The sequence below is a fragment of the Micropterus salmoides genome, unplaced genomic scaffold, assembly GCF_014851395.1.
Source record: "Micropterus salmoides isolate LMB-PRFRI ecotype aquatic unplaced genomic scaffold, ASM1485139v1 Ms_hic_scaffold_2, whole genome shotgun sequence".
Classification (NCBI taxonomy): domain Eukaryota; kingdom Metazoa; phylum Chordata; class Actinopteri; order Centrarchiformes; family Centrarchidae; genus Micropterus; species Micropterus salmoides.
The window spans coordinates 43,287,539-43,306,457 of NW_024041150.1; the positions used below are offsets into that span (position 1 = coordinate 43,287,539).

At 42.9% G+C, this 18,919-nt stretch overlaps 1 protein-coding gene across 1 annotated transcript in view; it reads left to right on the forward strand.

Annotated features, from left to right (window-relative positions):
• The window catches only part of LOC119911602 (coxsackievirus and adenovirus receptor homolog), a gene marked incomplete in the record, with an annotated part of 454,111 nt that extends 436,236 nt beyond the window's left edge, over positions 1-17,875 (forward strand). Inside the window, 4 exon segments of the mRNA XM_038730520.1 lie at positions 6,749-7,104; positions 8,666-9,019; positions 16,237-16,587; positions 17,676-17,875. Coding sequence (XP_038586448.1) covers positions 6,749-7,104; positions 8,666-9,019; positions 16,237-16,587; positions 17,676-17,860 — 1,246 coding nt within the window.
• Positions 17,876-18,919: the final 1,044 nt, after the last annotated feature.

Consider the following 18,919-nt stretch of genomic DNA (forward strand, 5'->3'; position numbering starts at 1 on the left):
CTTGAAGACAACACATACTTTTTTTAAACAACACGAAACCTTTAAGAAAAGAATGATGATTTTAGGAAACATTCCAGTATTACATAAGTCTAAAAAACAGAATTTACAACAATATGGCCCTGCGATTAAAACATCTTCAGAACAATGCCAAAAACACATCGTGCCACTAACTTTTTTAGTATCATTAATTAATAATGTTTTTAACTTGGGGAGTACTGAATGAATTCTTTAAAAAAACTTGTTTATTTGTTGAAATTGTTTTCACTTCATTTTGGGGATACAATCATCATCTTAGCCTTAGATCTTTTAATGTTGTGTTTTTTTAAATGAAATCAGTTATATAGACTATGTGTTTAGATCGCAGTCAGTTTTTTTAATTACATAGAAAAAAGTTTGTAAAATATAAATAAACCATGATCATCAAAAAGCCTGTTGGTACCAATATTACCAAACAACCTCCATATTGTCCACTGATACGACATTAAAGTAAAGCTTATATGTGTGTAATAACTGTTAAACTTATAACAAACACTGACGCTCCACCTTGATGCGTCCTCAGCCCCATCCTCTACACCCTGTTCACTCATGACTGTGCTGCCTCCCTGTTCGGTCGACACCACAGTGATAGGACGCATCACTGGCGAGGCAACCTACAGGATGGAGGTGGCCAGCCTGGTGGCGTGGTGCGAGGACAACAACCTCACCTTTAATACTGACAAGACGAAGGAGGCAACAGTGGACATGAGGAAGGAGAGGAGACCTCGTCAGCCACTGTTCACTTGAGGTTGAGAGGGTGAGCAATATTAAATATCTGACGTCACTTGGACACTGAACGCCACACAGCTGGTTAAGAAGGCTCAACAGCGGCTGCACTTCCTGAGGAGACTGAGAAAGTTTGGTATGTCACCTAAGATCCTCAGCAGCTTCTACAGGCGGGCTGTTGAGAGGATCCTGACCAGCTGCATCACCTTGTGGAGTGGCAGCACTACTGCTGTGGACCCCAGAGAGAAGTGAAGACAGCTGAGAAGATCACCAGGACTCCACTACCAGGTATATTAAGGGCCACCCAGGTGTATTGAGGGCCGCCCAGTTATATTAGGGGCCGCCCAGTTATATTAAGGGCCGCCCAGGTGTATTAGGGGCCGCCCAGGGTTATTAAGGGCCGCCCAGGTGTATTAGGGGCCGCCCAGGGTTATTAAGGGCCGCCCAGTTATATTAAGGATCGCCCAGTTATATTAGGGGCCGCCCAGTTATGTTAAGGATCGGCCAGTTATATTAAGGGCCGCCCAGTTATATTGAGGGCCGCCCAGGGTTATTAAGGGCCGCCCAGGTGTATTAGGGGCCGCCCAGGGTTATTAAGGGCCGCCCAGTTATATTAAGGATCGCCCAGTTATATTAGGGGCCGCCCAGTTATGTTAAGGGCCGCCCAGTTATATTAGGGGCCGCCCAGTTATGTTAAGGGTCGCCCAGGTGTATTAGGGGCCGCCCAGTTATATTAGGGGCCGCCCAGTTATATTAAGGGCCGCCCAGTTATATTAAGGGCCGCCCAGGTGTATTAAGGGCCGCCCAGGGTGATTAAGGGCCGCCCAGTTATATTAAGGGCCGCCCAGGTGTATTAGGGGCCGCCCAGGGTTATTAAGGGCCGCCCAGTTATATTAGGGGCCGCCCAGTTATGTTAAGGGTCGCCCAGGTGTATTAGGGGCCGCCCAGTTATGTTAAGGGTCGCCCAGTTATGTTAATGGTCGCCCAGGTGTATTAGGGGCTGCCCAGTTATATTAAGGGCCACCCAGTTATATTAAGGGCCGCCCAGGTGTATTAGGGGCCGCCCAGGGTTATTAAGGGCCGCCCAGTTATATTAGGGGCCGCCCAGTTATGTTAAGGGTCGCCCAGGTGTATTAGGGGCCGCCCAGTTATGTTAAGGGTCGCCCAGTTATGTTAAGGGTCGCCCAGGTGTATTAGGGGCCGCCCAGTTATATTAAGGGCCGCCCAGTTATATTAAGGGTCGCCCAGGTGTATTAAGGGCCGCCCAGGGTGATTAAGGGCCGCCCAGTTATGTTAAGGGTCGCCCAGGTGTATTAGGGGCCGCCCAGTTATATTAAGGGCCGCCCAGTTATATTAAGGGTCGCCCAGGTGTATTAAGGGCCGCCCAGGGTGATTAAGGGCCGCCCAGTTATGTTAAGGGTCGCCCAGGTGTATTAGGGGCTGCCCAGTTATATTAAGGGTCGCCCAGGTGTATTAAGGGCCGCCCAGGGTGATTAAGGGCCGCCCAGTTATATTAAGGGCCGCCCAGGTGTATTAGGGGCCGCCCAGGGTTATTAAGGGCCGCCCAGGTATATTAGGGGCCGCCCAGGGTGATTAAGGGCCGCCCAGTTATATTAAGGGCCGCCCAGGTGTATTAGGGGCCGCCCAGTTATATTAAGGGCCGCCCAGTTATATTAAGGGCCGCCCAGGTATATTAGGGGCCGCCCAGTTATGTTAAGGGTCGCCCAGGTGTATTAGGGGCCGCCCAGGGTTATTAAGGGCCGCCCAGTTATGTTAAGGATCGCCCAGTTTTATTAAGGGCCGCCCAGTTATATTAGGGGCCGCCCAGGTGTATTAAGGGCCGCCCAGGGTTATTAAGGGCCGCCCAGTTATATTAGGGGCCGCCCAGGTATATTAAGGGCCGCCCAGGGTTATTAAGGGCCGCCCAGTTATATTAGGGGCCGCCCAGGTATGTTGTCACGTTATGTTATCAAGCCTTAACTCGGTGGATATTTGACAAGCATGTACCAGGTAATGCGACAGTAAACACATCAGATGTCATTTGTTAGCTACCAAGTAGGTTTTGTTTTGAAAGGCTACGTCATCAACACGTCTCCTCGACATGTGGCGCAGCTGCTGCTGTGAAAGGAGTCACGGGAGGAAAAGTCCAGAAGACAAGTTCTGGACTTTTTCCGACAACTTTGTATAATATATCCTACTAGTGAAGGAGAAATTCACCGGAGCAGACAGACAGAGAGAGAGAGACGGAAAGAAGCAGGCTGTTTGCAGCAGAGGAACGTTAGGGCTGTGAGTGTGAAGAGAAGTGAAGGAGGCGGATTCAATAAGTGACTAAAGAATTAAATAAGGTGGAGAATAAAATATTAAATATAATATCAAAATGGTGAAAAAAGAAACAAGCTACAAATAGTTACAACATGCCTGTTAACACCGTTGTTCAGTGCACTATTACTACACCTGCAATGCCTGTAATAATACTGCTGTAGAAATGATTTCATTATATTTCATGTATATTTGTATGTACATGTATGTATAATTATAAAAGACTTCAAAATTGCCCTTAGGTGTGAATGTGAGTGTAAGTGGTTGTTTGTCTATGTGATGGACTGGCGACCTGTCCAGGGTGGACCCCGCCTTTCGCCCGATGTCAGCAGGGATTGGCTCCAGCCCCCTGACCCTGTACGCAGGATAAGTGGTTGACGATAGATGGATGGATGGTATAATTATAATAAGTTGTGTAATAGACTGTATAAATGGCAGCAGGTCTGACAGTTTCCTTCTTCTTAACACTGTGAAATGTGAAAGACCAAATATAACTGGAGGGTATTTATCAGAAACACGGAACTAGACGACAAAAAGTTCACACATTTTAGCAAAAGGCACAAAGATAGACAAACACAACACTATCAGCTAAAATAGATCACTATAGTGAGAAACAACACCAGCTTCAGACCACAGTTCACTGGAGTCAACAGGAGGAAGTTGCTGCTGTAGTTTAGATGCAGAGCACAACCAAATATATTTGGTCTGCTGAGTCCATCTTCTCTTCTATTTAAAATAATTTAAGCACTTAATAAACACATTATTTACATTAAAACAAACATCAATAATGTTTAAGACCCAACAGTAAAACTGTTTTTTGTATTGTATGTGAGCAGAATGTACAGAGATGTAAATCTGACCATTTATACTTCATGTGTCCTCGTTCAAATGAATTAATATGATATGTTCCTGTAGTTGTGGTAATGCTGACCATCTGAGATATTTCCTTGGACAGGTTTTCGTTGTTGAATAAAATATGTTTCAAAAGAGTTCAAGAAAAGACTGGAGATGGAGAATTTAATGTAGCACACAGAGTACATTTACTCATGTAGCAGATACTTTTAGTCCCCGCCAAAAATGTGAAATCACTTGTCATGACTGGGATTTGAACCCAGAGCCACACAAGTGAACAGAGTTAATCCACCAGTAATAAACCTTCACTTGTTTTTATGCTAACACATTTCATTGATTTGATCAGCTCCCAGTGTGTGAGTGTCTCCTCCCTCACTACAGCGGGCTGTCACAGGAGTTAAAGTTGCTCTTTCTGGAACTGGAAATGCAGAAGTTCCCTCTTCTCAGGAGTAACAAACTCAGAGCTGTCTGTAAACCTGCTTTCTGGACTACACTTCTGATAACATATGGGCGGGTCCATTGAGAACAAAACCTACACACCAGGAAGAAGAACTCAGTCTGGCTTCAGGTTTATCAGCTGCAGCAGCTCTGCGGTCATGGCTGTATCATTAACATCATTCGTGGCTTTGTTCTCCTGTTCATGGATCTTTGTTCTGTGTCAAGGTAAGAGGAGTGTGTGTGCCATGTGCTTTAGCAGCCTTTAAAGAACAAGAAGAAAGTTTTGTTTTTCACTGATATGTAGAACAGCAGAAACCCAGGTCTTGGTCTTAAGACTACTTTTTGATGGTCTTGGTCGCGGTCTTCTCAGGTCTCGGATTTTATTTGAAGACAAGTGAAGACTATAACTTTAGGAATATCAATAAATTGCTTGTTTATTTATTTGTTAACATCCTAACTTTGATTGGATGTAAAACATTTTGCTTCGAATGCAACCAATAATTAAAAATGTGTTGTTCCCGTTAACGACTGTCCCCCCTCCCCACGATGGGAAAGATGGAAAAGGAGTGTTGAATAAAGAAGTTAATGATTTCAGCTCTTAGTGTTTGAATGTGGGTGTTTTTATGGGAATGTGGATCTTTCAGATCAGTTTGAGATCTCGTCATATAATGTGGGGAACCGGTCTTGGTCTTGACTTGGTCTCGGTTTGGGCGCTCTTGACTACAACACTACTCATTAGTCCTTCACCATTTACAGTCTAGAGATATTTTGATCTGTGCCTTCTAACGTTTAATGACCATTTATTGTTATGAAATTCTGAAATTCTGAAATTCTAGATGTTCATCTTTTGAGCAATTTACTTTAATATCTGATGTATTCTCTTTGTGTTCACTTGTTTTTATATTTAAGTTATGTTTTTTAAGCCTATTTACTCCGATTTTTAATTTTTTTAAAATTTAAATATAGGTTGAATTCAGGTATTTTGGGACAGCAAGAAAACAGTAGAACTACTTTACTTCTGCACTGAGTAGTTTTATTCTTACCCATGATGATTTTAAGGTCTGTTGCAGAAGAGAATGGGACCCAAGAAACAGATCAAAGAATTGAAACAATATTTTCGAAATCATTTTAACATCTTCATCAAAAGTCTAGCCTGTTGACATTTGTTGAGGAGCTATCACAATAAATCAAAGGCTAATACATATTATGAAGTAACTTTAGACAAATATTTAATTTCCTCCTCTATCGCCTTCATTGACTGTCTTAAGAACTTTGAGGGCATTTTTTTCCTTAAATTCATTTTGTGTGCTACCTGTCCTGTCCATCCCAAACAGCAGCGAATCACACCTGAGCTGTGGGGAAACTCTCTCTTCCATTTCAAAAACTCCAGCAACTTTACATTCACAAATATAAATAAATAAAATGATATGAAAGACAAAGTGTCCTCTGTGCAGAACATTATGATAAATATAAAGTTCATGATTAACTTACTGATACACAACTAAACACAGAAGCTGCATATTTTAGCCAGGATGGTCACATTTAGCTTAGCGCTAAGTGCATTACAATGCTAATGCAAACAAGGTTTTAATAAAACAAATTGACTAAATGTATACTTCTTTGCTATTTTCTCTGCTTGTCTTTTTATTCCTTTCCTCTCCTGTAAACAGCGAGTTGACGTGGCTGCGTGTTTCACAAACTCAGGGGATTGTAGTTCGTACAGTTTACACAGCAACTACTTATATTTATAATTACTGTTGTTGTAACTTATATTTTCAATTCTATTTCCGATATTTTCATCTTATTGATTCAAATATACATTTACCACTTTAGAATTTGACTCTGTAGGCTGCTGGATATGTTTGATCTCCTGCTTGTTCGTAACTCAACAATATCAATGTTCTGCAAAAACAACAGCGTTCTATACTTAATGAAGCTGCCCTATAGGCAGGTCTCTAGACCAGCTGACTCTGTGGTAAAGTACTGCTCTGTTTATTCTCTTTTTATTAATAACTTCTCGATTTGTTGTTACTCAGTTTTTTGCTTCATTTCTCTCCAGCAATATACAAATTTCCTCGACAGTCCCAAGCAGAAAGCAGATGAAAGTAAAATGTCTCCTGTCTGATGGTGCGGAGGACGACTTGACTGACAGCTGTAGAAATGAGCAACATGAAGTCAGCGTGCAGCTGCAGCAGAGGAGTTAGTCTCTCCTTTCTGCAGCTGGGACTCAAGTTGTCTGAGAACAGGGTTTGAAATGCTGCTGAGTTCACATGTGCTGTTTTATAGAGACCTGATCTCTGCTGCTTCCATCAAAAGATGTTTGAACAACAGGAAACATTACAAGTCCTGACTGGAGGCTTTTCTCTTTCTGTTCAGGGACACAGGAGCTGAAGGTGAAGCCTGGAGAGGACGCCACTCTTCAGTGTCAGAGTCACAGAGGTGCTGACATAGAAGTGATGAAGTGGATCAGATCTGACCTGAAGCCAGATGATGGTTTTGTCTTCTACCTCAGCCCTGATCAAATAAACGGAGACTACCAGAATTCATTGTTTCAGGGTCGAGTGGAGCTTCAAGATCCAGAGATGAAGAACGGAGACGCTTCTGTGATTCTGAAGAACGTCAACATCAACGACGCTGGAACATATGAGTGTTGGGTTGCAGTGAAATACAACACAAGACACAGAAAGAGAGACGCACCTGAACCCATCAGCACCATCGAGCTGACAGTGACAGGTGTGTGTGTAGAGCTCAGAGTGTCTCTTTGTCTCTCAAGTGAGCGTGTAGAGCTCAGAGTGTCTCTTTGTCTCTCAAGTGAGCGTGTAGAGCTCAGAGTGTCTCTTTGTCTCTCAGGTGAGCGTGTAGAGCTCAGAGTGTCTCTTTGTCTCTCAGGTGAGCGTGTAGAGCTCAGAGTGTCTCTTTGTCTCTCAGGTGAGCGTGTAGAGCTCAGAGTGTCTCTTTGTCTCTCAGGTGAGCGTGTAGAGCTCAGAGTGTCTCTTTGTCTCTCATTGTGTCTTAGGTCAGCGTGTAGAGCTCAGAGTGTCTCTTTGTCTCTCAGGTGAGCGTGTAGAGCTCAGAGTGTCTCTTTGTCTCTCATTGTGTCTTAGGTCAGCATGTAGAGCTCAGAGTGTCTCTTTGTCTCTCAGGTGAGCGTGTAGAGCTCAGAGTGTCTCTTTGTCTCTCAGGTCAGCGTGTAGAGCTCAGAGTGTCTCTTTGTCTCTCAGGTGAGCGCATAGAGCTCAGAGTGTCTCTTTGTCTCTCAGGTCAGCGTGTAGAGCTCAGAGTGTCTCATTGTCTCTCAGGTCAGCATGTAGAGCTCAGAGTGTCTCTTTGTCTCTCAGGTGAGCGCATAGAGCTCAGAGTGTCTCTTTGTCTCTCAGGTGAGCGTGTAGAGCTCAGAGTGTCTCTTTGTCTCTCAGGTCAGCGTGTAGAGCTCAGAGTGTCTCTTTGTCTCTCAGGTGAGCGCATAGAGCTCAGAGTGTCTCTTTGTCTCTCAGGTCAGCGTGTAGAGCTCAGAGTGTCTCATTGTCTCTCAGGTCAGCATGTAGAGCTCAGAGTGTCTCTTTGTCTCTCAGGTCAGCGTGTAGAGCTCAGAGTGTCTCTTTGTCTCTCAGGTCAGCGTGTAGAGCTCAGAGTGTCTCTTTGTCTCTTAGGTCAGCGTGTAGAGCTCAGAGTGTCTCTTTGTCTCTCAGGTGAGCGCATAGAGCTCAGAGTGTCTCTTTGTCTCTCAGGTCAGCGTGTAGAGCTCAGAGTGTCTCTTTGTCTCTCAGGTGAGCATGTAGAGCTCAGAGTGTCTCTTTGTCTCTCAGGTGAGCGTGTAGAGCTCAGAGTGTCTCTTTGTCTCTCAGGTGAGCTGGCTTCGGCTTTGGAAAACAAGGACAAAGATTCAAAGCTTCTAGGAAATAATAAACTTCACATGTTTAATATTTCAGCTGTTTGTTCAGGGTCAGAAATGCTGATGTCTGTATTCAGATGGAAATAATATCAATAATCAATAATCTCCAAACAAGCAGAAAGCAGATGAAAGTAAAATGTCTCCTGTCTGATGGTGCGGAGGACGACTTGACTGACAGCTGTAGAAATGAGCAACATGAAGTCAGCGTGCAGCTGCAGCAGAGGAGTTAGTCTCTCCTTTCTGCAGCTGGGACTCAAGTTGTCTGAGAACAGGGTTTGAAATGCTGCTGAGTTCACATGTGCTGTTTTATAGAGACCTGATCTCTGCTGCTTCCATCAAAAGATGTTTGAACAACAGGAAACATTACAAGTCCTGACTGGAGGCTTTTCTCTTTCTGTTCAGAGACACAGGAGGTGAAGGTGAAGCCTGGAGAGGACGCCACTCTTCAGTGTCAGAGTCACAGAGGTGCTGACATAGAAGTGATGAAGTGGATCAGATCTGACCTGAAGTCAGATGATTTTGTCTTCTACCTCAGCCCTGATCAAATAAACGGAGACTACCAGAATTCATTGTTTCAGGGTCGAGTGGAGCTTCAAGATCCAGAGATGAAGAACGGAGACGCTTCTGTGATTCTGAAGAACGTCAACATCAACGACGCTGGAACATATGAGTGTTGGGTTGCAGTGAAATACAACACAAGACACAGAAAGAGAGACGCACCTGAACCCATCAGCACCATCGAGCTGACAGTGACAGGTGAGTGTGTAGAGCTCAGAGTGTCTCTTTGTCTCTCAAGTGAGCGTGTAGAGCTCAGAGTGTCTCTTTGTCTCTCAAGTGAGCGTGTAGAGCTCAGAGTGTCTCTTTGTCTCTCAAGTGAGCGTGTAGAGCTCAGAGTGTCTCTTTGTCTCTCAAGTGAGCGTGTAGAGCTCAGAGTGTCTCTTTGTCTCTCAGGTGAGCGTGTAGAGCTCAGAGTGTCTCTTTGTCTCTCAGGTGAGCGTGTAGAGCTCAGAGTGTCTCTTTGTCTCTCAGGTGAGCGTGTAGAGCTCAGAGTGTCTCTTTGTCTCTCAGGTGAGTGTGTAGAGCTCAGAGTGTCTCTTTGTCTCTCAGGTGAGCGTGTAGAGCTCAGAGTGTCTCTTTGTCTCTCAGGTGAAGCTGCTTCCTGGTAGTTGAGCTGAGAAACATCACAGATCAGATGTTTGTGTTTTAGAAAGATGTTGCTGATGAGACTTTAGAGGAAACAGCTGCTACGAGTCATGTGATCAAAGTGCAGTAGATAATGTCTGACATTCTGTCCACCTGCTGACAGCTGATACCTCACACCTGTTTCTGCTTCTCACACAGCTGGAAACATCTGGGAGGGAAACGTTGGACTGATACTCCGTCTCAGAGTTGTTTGTTTGCTTTCTCTTCTTCTTGTTGCTGTTGGTGGTTTTATGGTCAATCAAATGATTCAAAGGAGACACAGACCAGAAACAACTCCTGACTCAGAGAGTGCAGAAGACGCCCTAAACCCATCATCATCATCATCATCATCAGTCTGACATGATCCAGGTGAGTGTGTAGAGCTCAGAGTGTCTCTTTGTCTCTCAGGCCTGTACCATGAAGCAGGATTTGAATTATCCAGATAGCTTCGGGGTTAATCCTGTGTTTTCAGCACCACAACGGTGGTTCACTTCTTAGATCGCCATGGTAACTTATGATGAGGGGCTAACCTGCTCCGGAGCAGCTTATAAGAGATCAACTCCATAAAAACGCCGCCTACTGACTAATCAGCTCCCCGGGGAAATAACATGCTGAAATAACATGCTGTAGCCTACGTATTTGGGTGTGAATGCTGCAACCTTTATTATTATTACAGTTGGGTCTCTGTGTCTCACGGTGTCACAGTCTTATAGACCACCTCTGTCTCTGTCTCACAGTCAGTCTGATAGTCTCATTGTCCACCTGTGTCCCTGTCACACAGTACACATATATGCATAACAGTGCGCGCACACACACATTAAAGGAGACTTATTAGGCTACTTATATTTTCTGTCTTATGTAACTCAATAACAACTGGCAACTCCTATGTTTAGTCTGTCTGTACTGCTGAGCGGCATAATCATCTTGCTTCAGTATCTCGGCCAATCAGAACACAGTGGGCTTTTGGGGGGGGGGGGGGGGGGGGGGGGGCTTAAAGAGACAAAAGCATCTGCTGCTTGTTTAAGAGAGAGGCTGAAATGAGAGCTTGCATGAAGTTCAGCAATTCAGTTTAGCATTAGCCTCCAACAGCCAGCAGTCTAGTTGACTCTGTTATTTAAACACCCACCAATCCATATTTGTTTATTTACTTATTGTGCATATGATAATGAATATTTTGACTTTTTAATAATCTTCTTACATGTGTTGTTGTCATGTACAGAGACGATGACCAGCCTGGACCATCTACAACCGCAGTAACAAAGATACGCAGGCCTGCACGGAGGAGGCGTGGGAATCAAACCAGGTCAAGATCTCCACGAGCCCCGTCAGGACAGCCACACCACAGCTCTGAACCCTGGAAAACTGAAAGTGATCTTGATGCTGTCCCACAAGCCAGTAGGTTCATGTCCTGCAGATCACCAGGAGCCCAGGTGAACACACATTCAACACGCTCACCAGTGGACTTTTTCCAGCTCCATTTCTCCAAGGATACAAAGAGGACACTCTGCAGAAACACCAACAAACAAGCAGCAAAAAACACAACAAAACAGGGAAGAAGTACAAACCAACGCTGCCCCCAAGTGGACAAAAAACAAACAAACCTCAGTGTGACGTGTGGAGAGTGACAAAGCTAGGAAGAAATAAATGCCTTTAGCTGCATCTGCTTTTGTTGGAAATAAATAAACAAATAAACACAACACTTTTGTTTTTGCCCCCATTCATCATGAGCTGAACTCAAAGATCTAAGACTTTCTCTCTACAGAAGGGCAATTTCTCTCAAATACTGTTCACAAATCTGTCAAAATCTGTGTTAGTGAGCACTTCTCCTTTGCCCAGATAATCCTGGCTTGTGAAAAGAAAAACGGTTCAGTCAGTGTTTCCCCCACATACACTTTACTTTAGCATGCCGCCCATTTATATTAGGGGCCGCCCAGGTATATTAAGGGCCGCCCAGGTATATTAGGGGCCGCCCAGTTATGTTAGGCGACATAATGTACCAATTTTTAGAGAAACATTTAGTTATCACGTTATCAAGTTATCAAGACTTAACTCGGTGGATATTTGACAAGCATGTACCAGGTAATGTGACAGTAAACACATCAGATGTCATTTGTTAGCTACCAAGTAGGTTTTTTTTTGAAAGGCTACGTCATCAACACGTCTCCTCGACATGCGGAGCAGCTGCTGCTGTGAAAGGAGTCACGGGAGGAAAAGTCCAGAAGACAAGTTCTGGACTTTTTCCGACAACTTTGTATAATATATCCTACTAGTGAAGGAGAAATTCACCGGAGCAGACAGACAGAGAGAGAGAGAGAGACGGAAAGAAGCCGGCTGTTTGCAGCAGAGGAACGTTAGGGCTGTGAGTGTGAAGAGAAGTGAAGGAGGCGGATTCAATAAGTGAGTAAAGAGTTAAATAAGGTGGCGAATAAAATATTAAATATTAATATCAAAATGGTGAAAAAAGAAACAAGCTACAAATAGTTAAAACATGCCTGTTAACACCGTTGTTCAGTGCACTATTACTACACCTGCAATGCCTGTAATAATACTGCTGTAGAAATGATTTCATTATATTTCATGTATATTTCTATGTACATGTATGTATAATTATAAAAGACTTCAAAATGCCCTTAGGTGTGAATGTGAGTGTAAGTGGTTGTTTGTCTATGTGATGAACTGGCGACCTGTCCAGGGTGGACCCCGCCTTTCGCCCGATGTCAGCAGGGATTGGCTCCAGCCCCCTGACCCTGTACGCAGGATAAGTGGTTGACGATAGATGGATGGTATAATTATAATAAGTTGTGTAATAGACTGTATAAATGGCAGCAGGTCTGACAGTTTCCTTCTTCTTAACACTGTGAAATGTGAAAGACCAATATAACTGGAGGGTATTTATCTGAAACACGAAACTAGACGACAAAAAGTTCACACATTTTAGCAAAGGCACAAAGATAGACAACACAACACTATCAGCTAAAATAGATCACTATAGTGAGAAACAACACCAGCTTCAGACCACAGTTCACTGGAGTCAACAGGAGGAAGTTGCTGCTGTAGTTTAGATGCAGAGCACAACCACTTATATTTGGTCTGCTGAGTCCATCTTCTCTCTATTTAAAATAATTTAAGCACTTAATAAACACATTATTTACATTAAAACAAACATCAATGATGTTTAAGACCCAACAGTAAAACTGTTTTTTGTATTGTATGTGAGCAGAATGTACAGAGATGTGAATCTGACCATTTATACTTCATGTGTCCTCGTTCAAATGAATTAATATGATATGTTCCTGTAGTTGTGGTAATGCTGACCATCTGAGATATTTCCTTGGACAGGTTTTCGTTGTTGAATAAAATATGTTTCAAAAGAGTTCAAGAAAAGACTGGAGATGGAGAATTTAATGTAGCACACAGAGTACATTTACTCATGTAGCAGATACTTTTAGTCCCCGCCAAAAATGTGAAATCACTTGTCATGACTGGGATTTGAACCCAGAGCCACACAAGTGAACAGAGTTAATCCTGCAGTAATAAACCTTCACTTGTTTTTATGCTAACACATTTCATTGATTTGATCAGCTCCCCGTGTGTGAGTGTCTCCTCCCTCACTACAGCGGGCTGTCACAGGAGTTAAAGTTGCTCTTTCTGGAACTGGAAATGCAGAATTTCCCTCTTCTCAGGAGTAACAAACTCAGAGCTGTCTGTAAACCTGCTTTCTGGACTACACTTCTGATAACATATGGGCGGGTCCATTGAGAACAAAACCTACACACCAGGAAGAAGAACTCAGTCTGGCTTCAGGTTTATCAGCTGCAGCAGCTCTGCGGTCATGGCTGTATCATTAACATAATTCGTGGCTTTGTTCTCCTGTTCATGGATCTTTGTTCTGTGTCAAGGTAAGAGGAGTGTGTGCCATGTGCTTTAGCAGCCTTTAAAGAACAAGAAGAAAGTTTTGTTTTTCACTGATATGTAGAACAGCAGAAACCCAGGTCTTGGTCTTAAGACTACTTTTTGATGGTCTTGGTCGTGGTCTTGTCTGGGTCTCGGATTTTATTTGAAGACAAGTCAAGACCACACCTTTGGGAATATCAATAAATTGCTTGTTTATTTATTTGTCAACATCCTAACTTTGATTGGATGTAAAACGTTTTGCTTCACATGCAACCAATAACCCAGATTTAAAATGTGTTGTTACCGTTAACGACTGTCCCCCCTCCCCACGATGGGAAAGATGGAAATGATCGAAAAGGAGTGTTGAATAAAGAAGTTAATGATTTCAGCTCTTAGTGTTTGTATGTGGGTGTTTTTAGGCAGTTGGATCTTTCAGATCAATCTGAGAAGTACCTACCTATGATCTTGTTCCACATATTATTGTTTGTCATGTATGTGGGGAAATGGTCTTGGTCTAGACTTGGTCTTAGCCCCTAAAAGTCTTGGTCTAGATAAACTCTGCTCTTTAGACCTACGCAGGCCCATGCAATTGGCGGCCCGCGGGCCACATCCGGCCCCGAAGCGACCTCCATGATGCCCAGCACATAATCTAATACTATAGGCTATATGAGAACAAAATTAAACTAACGTTACATGTAAATTGTAAGGAAGTAGCTGAAGAGTGAGTTATATCGTTTCCTTCTCCTCTTCGTAGAGTTTCACATGTACCGACCAAGGCTGCTGACCTGCAGCCTCTCTGTGTCTCTGCAGAGCATCTCCACTACACGCTACACTCGTTAAGTACGTGGTGCATCAGAAGCTTCGCGACTAAAAAAGCCAATACTTTACCAGCACTCCTGTTTAATAAGCATAAACACGCAAAACGCGATGTTTTAATCTGCTCAGTCTCTGCGCTAGTTCAGCTAATAGCTTATTGTTTAAAACAAGCTAAAGTGAAAGCTGTCTGTCTTTAGTGACTGTTAAGCTTAGTTTGCAGGTGGCCTACCTTAAAATATGGCACATATAAACTGAGCTGCTGGAGACAGATCAGCACTCCTCTCTACCAGCAGCAGAGGGAGGAGGACAGGTTCTTCTTCTAATCTTTCTAAACTTCACTCAGTATGTTGATGTCAGAAATATGATTTATTTTACTGACCTCTCTGTTGTGAATCCTGTTGCTGCTCTAGAAACAACATTTAGATAATAAAAAATATTAAATTATTTTTTCTAATAAAATAGTTTTTCAAAGGCAATTATTTAGTAATAATTGTCCTGATAAGAGCATCGATAAATAACTGAAGCAATAAGGATTACAAGTGTGTCAAATTCCTAATGATTTACTTTAATATCAGATGTTCTCTTTGTGTTCACTTATTTTTATATTTAAGTTATGTTTTTTTAAGCCTATTTACTCCGAATATTTTTTTAAAATTTAAATATAGGTTGAATTCAGGTATTTTGGGACAGCAAGAAAACAGTAGAACTACTTTACTTCTGCACTGAGCAGTTTTATTCTTACCCATGATGATTTTAAGGTCTGTTGCAGAAGAGAATGGGACCCAAGAAACAGATCAAAGAATTGAATCAATATTTTCGAAATCATTTTAACATCTTCATCAAAAGTCTAGCCTGTTGACATTTGTTGATGAGCTATCACAATAAATCAAAGGCTAATACATATTATGAAGTAACTTTAGACAAATATTTAATTTCCTCCTCTATCGCCTTCATTGACTGTCTTTAGAACTTTGAGGGCATTTTTTCCTTAAATTCATTTTGTGTGCTACCTGTCCTGTCCATCCCAAACAGCAGCGAATCACACCTGAGCTGTGGGGAAACTCTCTCTTCCATTTCAAAAACTCCAGCAACTTTACATTCACAAATATAAATAAATAAATGACATGAAAGACAAAGTGCCCTCTGTGCAGAACATTATGATAAATATAAAGTTCATGATTAACTTACTGATACACAACTAACACAGAAGCTGCATATTTTAGCCAGGATGGTCACATTTAGCTTAGTGCTAAGTGCATTACAATGCTAATGCAAACAAGGTTTTAATAAAACAAACTGACTAAATGTATACTTCTTTGCTATTTTCTCTGCTTGTCTTTTTATTCCTTTTCCTCTCCTGTAAACAGCGAGTTGACGTGGCTGCGTGTTTCACAAACTCAGGGGATTGTAGTTTGTACAGTTTACACAGCAACTACTTATATTTATAATTACTGTTGTTGTAACTTATATTTTCAATTCTATTTACGATATTTTCATCTTATTGAATCAAATATACGTTTACCACAGAATTTGACTCTGTAGGCTGCTGGATATGTTTGATCTCCTGCTTGTTTGTAACTCAACAATGTCAATGTTCTGCAAAAACAGCTAAAGCTCAGTCAGCGTTCTATACTTAATGAAGCTGCCCTATAGGCAGGTCTCTGGACCAGCTGACTCTGTGGTAAAGTACTGCTCTGTTTATTCTCTTTTTATTAATAACTTCTCAATTTGTTGTTACTCAGTTTATTGCTTCATGTCTCTCCAGCAATATACAAATTTCCTCGACAGTCCCAAGCAGAAAGCAGATGAAAGTAAAATGTCTCCTGTCTGATGGTGCGGAGGACGACTTGACTGACAGCTGTAGAAATGAGCAACATGAAGTCAGCGTGCAGCTGCAGCAGAGGAGTTAGTCTCTCCTTTCTGCAGCTGGGACTCAAGTTGTCTGAGAACAGGGTTTGAAATGCTGCTGAGTTCACATGTGCTGTTTTATAGAGACCTGATCTCTGCTGCTTCCATCAAAGATGTTTGAACAACAGGAAACATTACAAGTCCTGACTGGAGGCTTTTCTCTTTCTGTTCAGAGACACAGGAGGTGACAGTGAAGCCTGGAGAGAACGTCACTCTTCAGTGTCAGAGTCACAGAGGTGCTGACATAGAAGTGATAGCGTGGAGCAGAACTGACCTGAAGACAGATGGTTTTGTCTTCTTCTTCAGAAATGACGGCGTAACCCGCCTGAGTGAATCTTATCCTGGTCGAGTGGAGCTGAGAGATCCAAAGATGAAGGACGGAGACGTTTCTGTGATTCTGAAGAACGTCAACATCAACGACACTGGAACATATGAGTGTTGGATTAAAGAGGGAAACAACGCAAGACGCAGAAAGAGAGACGCTGAACCTAAACTCTTCAGCACCATCAAGCTGACAGTGACAGGTGAGTGTGTAGAGCTCAGAGTGTCTCTTTGTCTCTCAGGTGAGTGTGTAGAGCTCAGAGTGTCTCTTTGTCTCTCAGGTGAGTGTGTAGAGCTCAGAGTGTCTCTTTGTCTCTCAGGTGAGTGTGTAGAGCTCAGAGTGTCTCTTTGTCTCTCAGGTGAGCGTGTAGAGCTCAGAGTGTCTCTTTGTCTCTCAGGTGAGTGTGTAGAGCTCAGAGTGTCTCTTTGTCTCTCAGGTGAGTGTGTAGAGCTCAGAGTGTCTCTTTGTCTCTCAGGTCAGCGTGTAGAGCTCAGAGTGTCTCTTTGTCTCTCAGGTGAGTGTGTAGAGCTCAGAGTGTCTCTTTGTCTCTCAGGTGAGAGTGTAGAGCTCAGAGTGTCTCTTTGTCTCTCAGGTGAGTGTGTAGAGCTCAGAGTGTCTCTTTGTCTCTCAGGTTAGCGTGTAGAGCTCAGAGTGTCTCTTTGTCTCTCAGGTTAGCGTGTAGAGCTCAGAGTGTGTCTTTGTCTCTCAGGTGAGCGTGTAGAGCTCAGAGTGTCTCTTTGTCTCTCAGGTAAGCGTGTAGAGCTCAGAGTGTCTCTTTGTCTCTCAGGTGAGCGTGTAGAGCTCAGAGTGTGTCTTTGTCTCTCAGGTGAGCGTGTAGAGCTCAGAGTGTCTCTTTGTCTCTCAGGTAAGCGTGTAGAGCTCAGAGTGTCTCTTTGTCTCTCAGGTGAGCGTGTAGAGCTCAGAGTGTCTCTTTGTCTCTCAGGTGAGTGTGTAGAGCTCAGAGTGTCTCTTTGTCTCTCAGGTCAGCGTGTAGAGCTCAGAGTGTCTCTTTGTCTCTCAGGTGAGCGTGTAGAGCTCAGAGTGTCTCTTTGTCTCTCAGGTCAGCGTGTAGAGCTCAGAGTGTCTCTTTGTCTCTCAGGTGAAGCTGCTTCCTGGTAGTTGAGCTGAGAAACATCACAGATCAGATGTTTGTGTTTTAGAAAGATGTTGCTGATGAGACTTTAGAGGAAACAGCTGCTACGAGTCATGTGACCAAAGTTCAGTAGATAATGTCTGACATTCTGTCCACCTGCTGACAGCTGATACTTCACACCTGTTTCTGCTCTGCAGGTCACACAGCTGGAAACATCTGGGAGGGATACGTTGGAGTTGTTTGTTTGCTTTCTCTTCTTCTTGTTGCTGTTGGTGGTTTTATGGTCAATCAAATGATTCAAAGGAGACACAGACCAGAAACAACTCCTGACTCAGAGAGTGCAGAAGACGCCCTAAACCCATCATCATCATCATCAGTCTGACATGATCCAGGTGAGTGTGGAGAACTCAGAGTGTCTCTTTGTCTCTCTGTACAACAAAGCTTGGTGGTTCACTTCTTATCGTGGTAGAGCTCCATGGTAATTTATGCTGAACGGCTAACCTGCTCTGGAGCAGGTTATGTTCCAGATAAGAGATCAGCTCTGTGAAAACGCCCCTACTGACCAATCAGCTCTCTGGAAAATGACATCACCATCTGTAGGAAATCCCACATATAGGCTGCTTTATGTTTGCTGCAGCGATGTGGAGAAACTCTTACATAGTGAGTCCTACAGAGACTGACTGAAATAGGCTACATGCTACGATATGTCAGTAAGGGCCCGTGTCCACCAAAGCGTTTTTTACCAGCTGCTCTTCTGAAAATGCTAAGGTGCGCTTTGGAGGGGCAGCATTATTTCGGCTGAGACGCTTCGGTTGCTATGATACATAATATCCGTGGATGAGATGCGCTGCAAGTAGGCTAGCTAATTTTACTGAACGTAAAAATGTCAAATTCAAGTCATCCTCTCCTGGTTAGACAACCTGCTACATTTACACCAGGACAGTATTTCCAGTGTGTATCCATCAAGTGTGATTACAAAATACTGCATTAATATAATAGTATGTTAGTACTCCAGTAAGTAAAGATTGTTTTAATAACGATGTTTCCTATAATAAACTATGATTTGTCAGGTGGAATGGTGCATTACATTGGTTGTATCGCCATTTAAAGGTATTTTAACAGGTAAAAAGGACTGGATTGGTTGGTACACAGCAAGTTAAATAATGTAGTCATAAGGATAGTTGTAAAAGAGATCATGTCTTTATTTTACATATAACTCAGCAGTAAGTCATGTTAATTATAGGCTACAGTCCACTTACCAAACAGATAATCCATCTGCAACAACAGGCTTCTATTATTTCCTGGATAGCTTGCACGTAATGACATGCATGGTTACGCTGTAAACTGCAAACACTTATTTGACCACAATTGTGTTTATTCCTTTAAAAGAAACATTAAAGTATCACAAAGACATACCTTTGCTATTACCACGGACATAAAG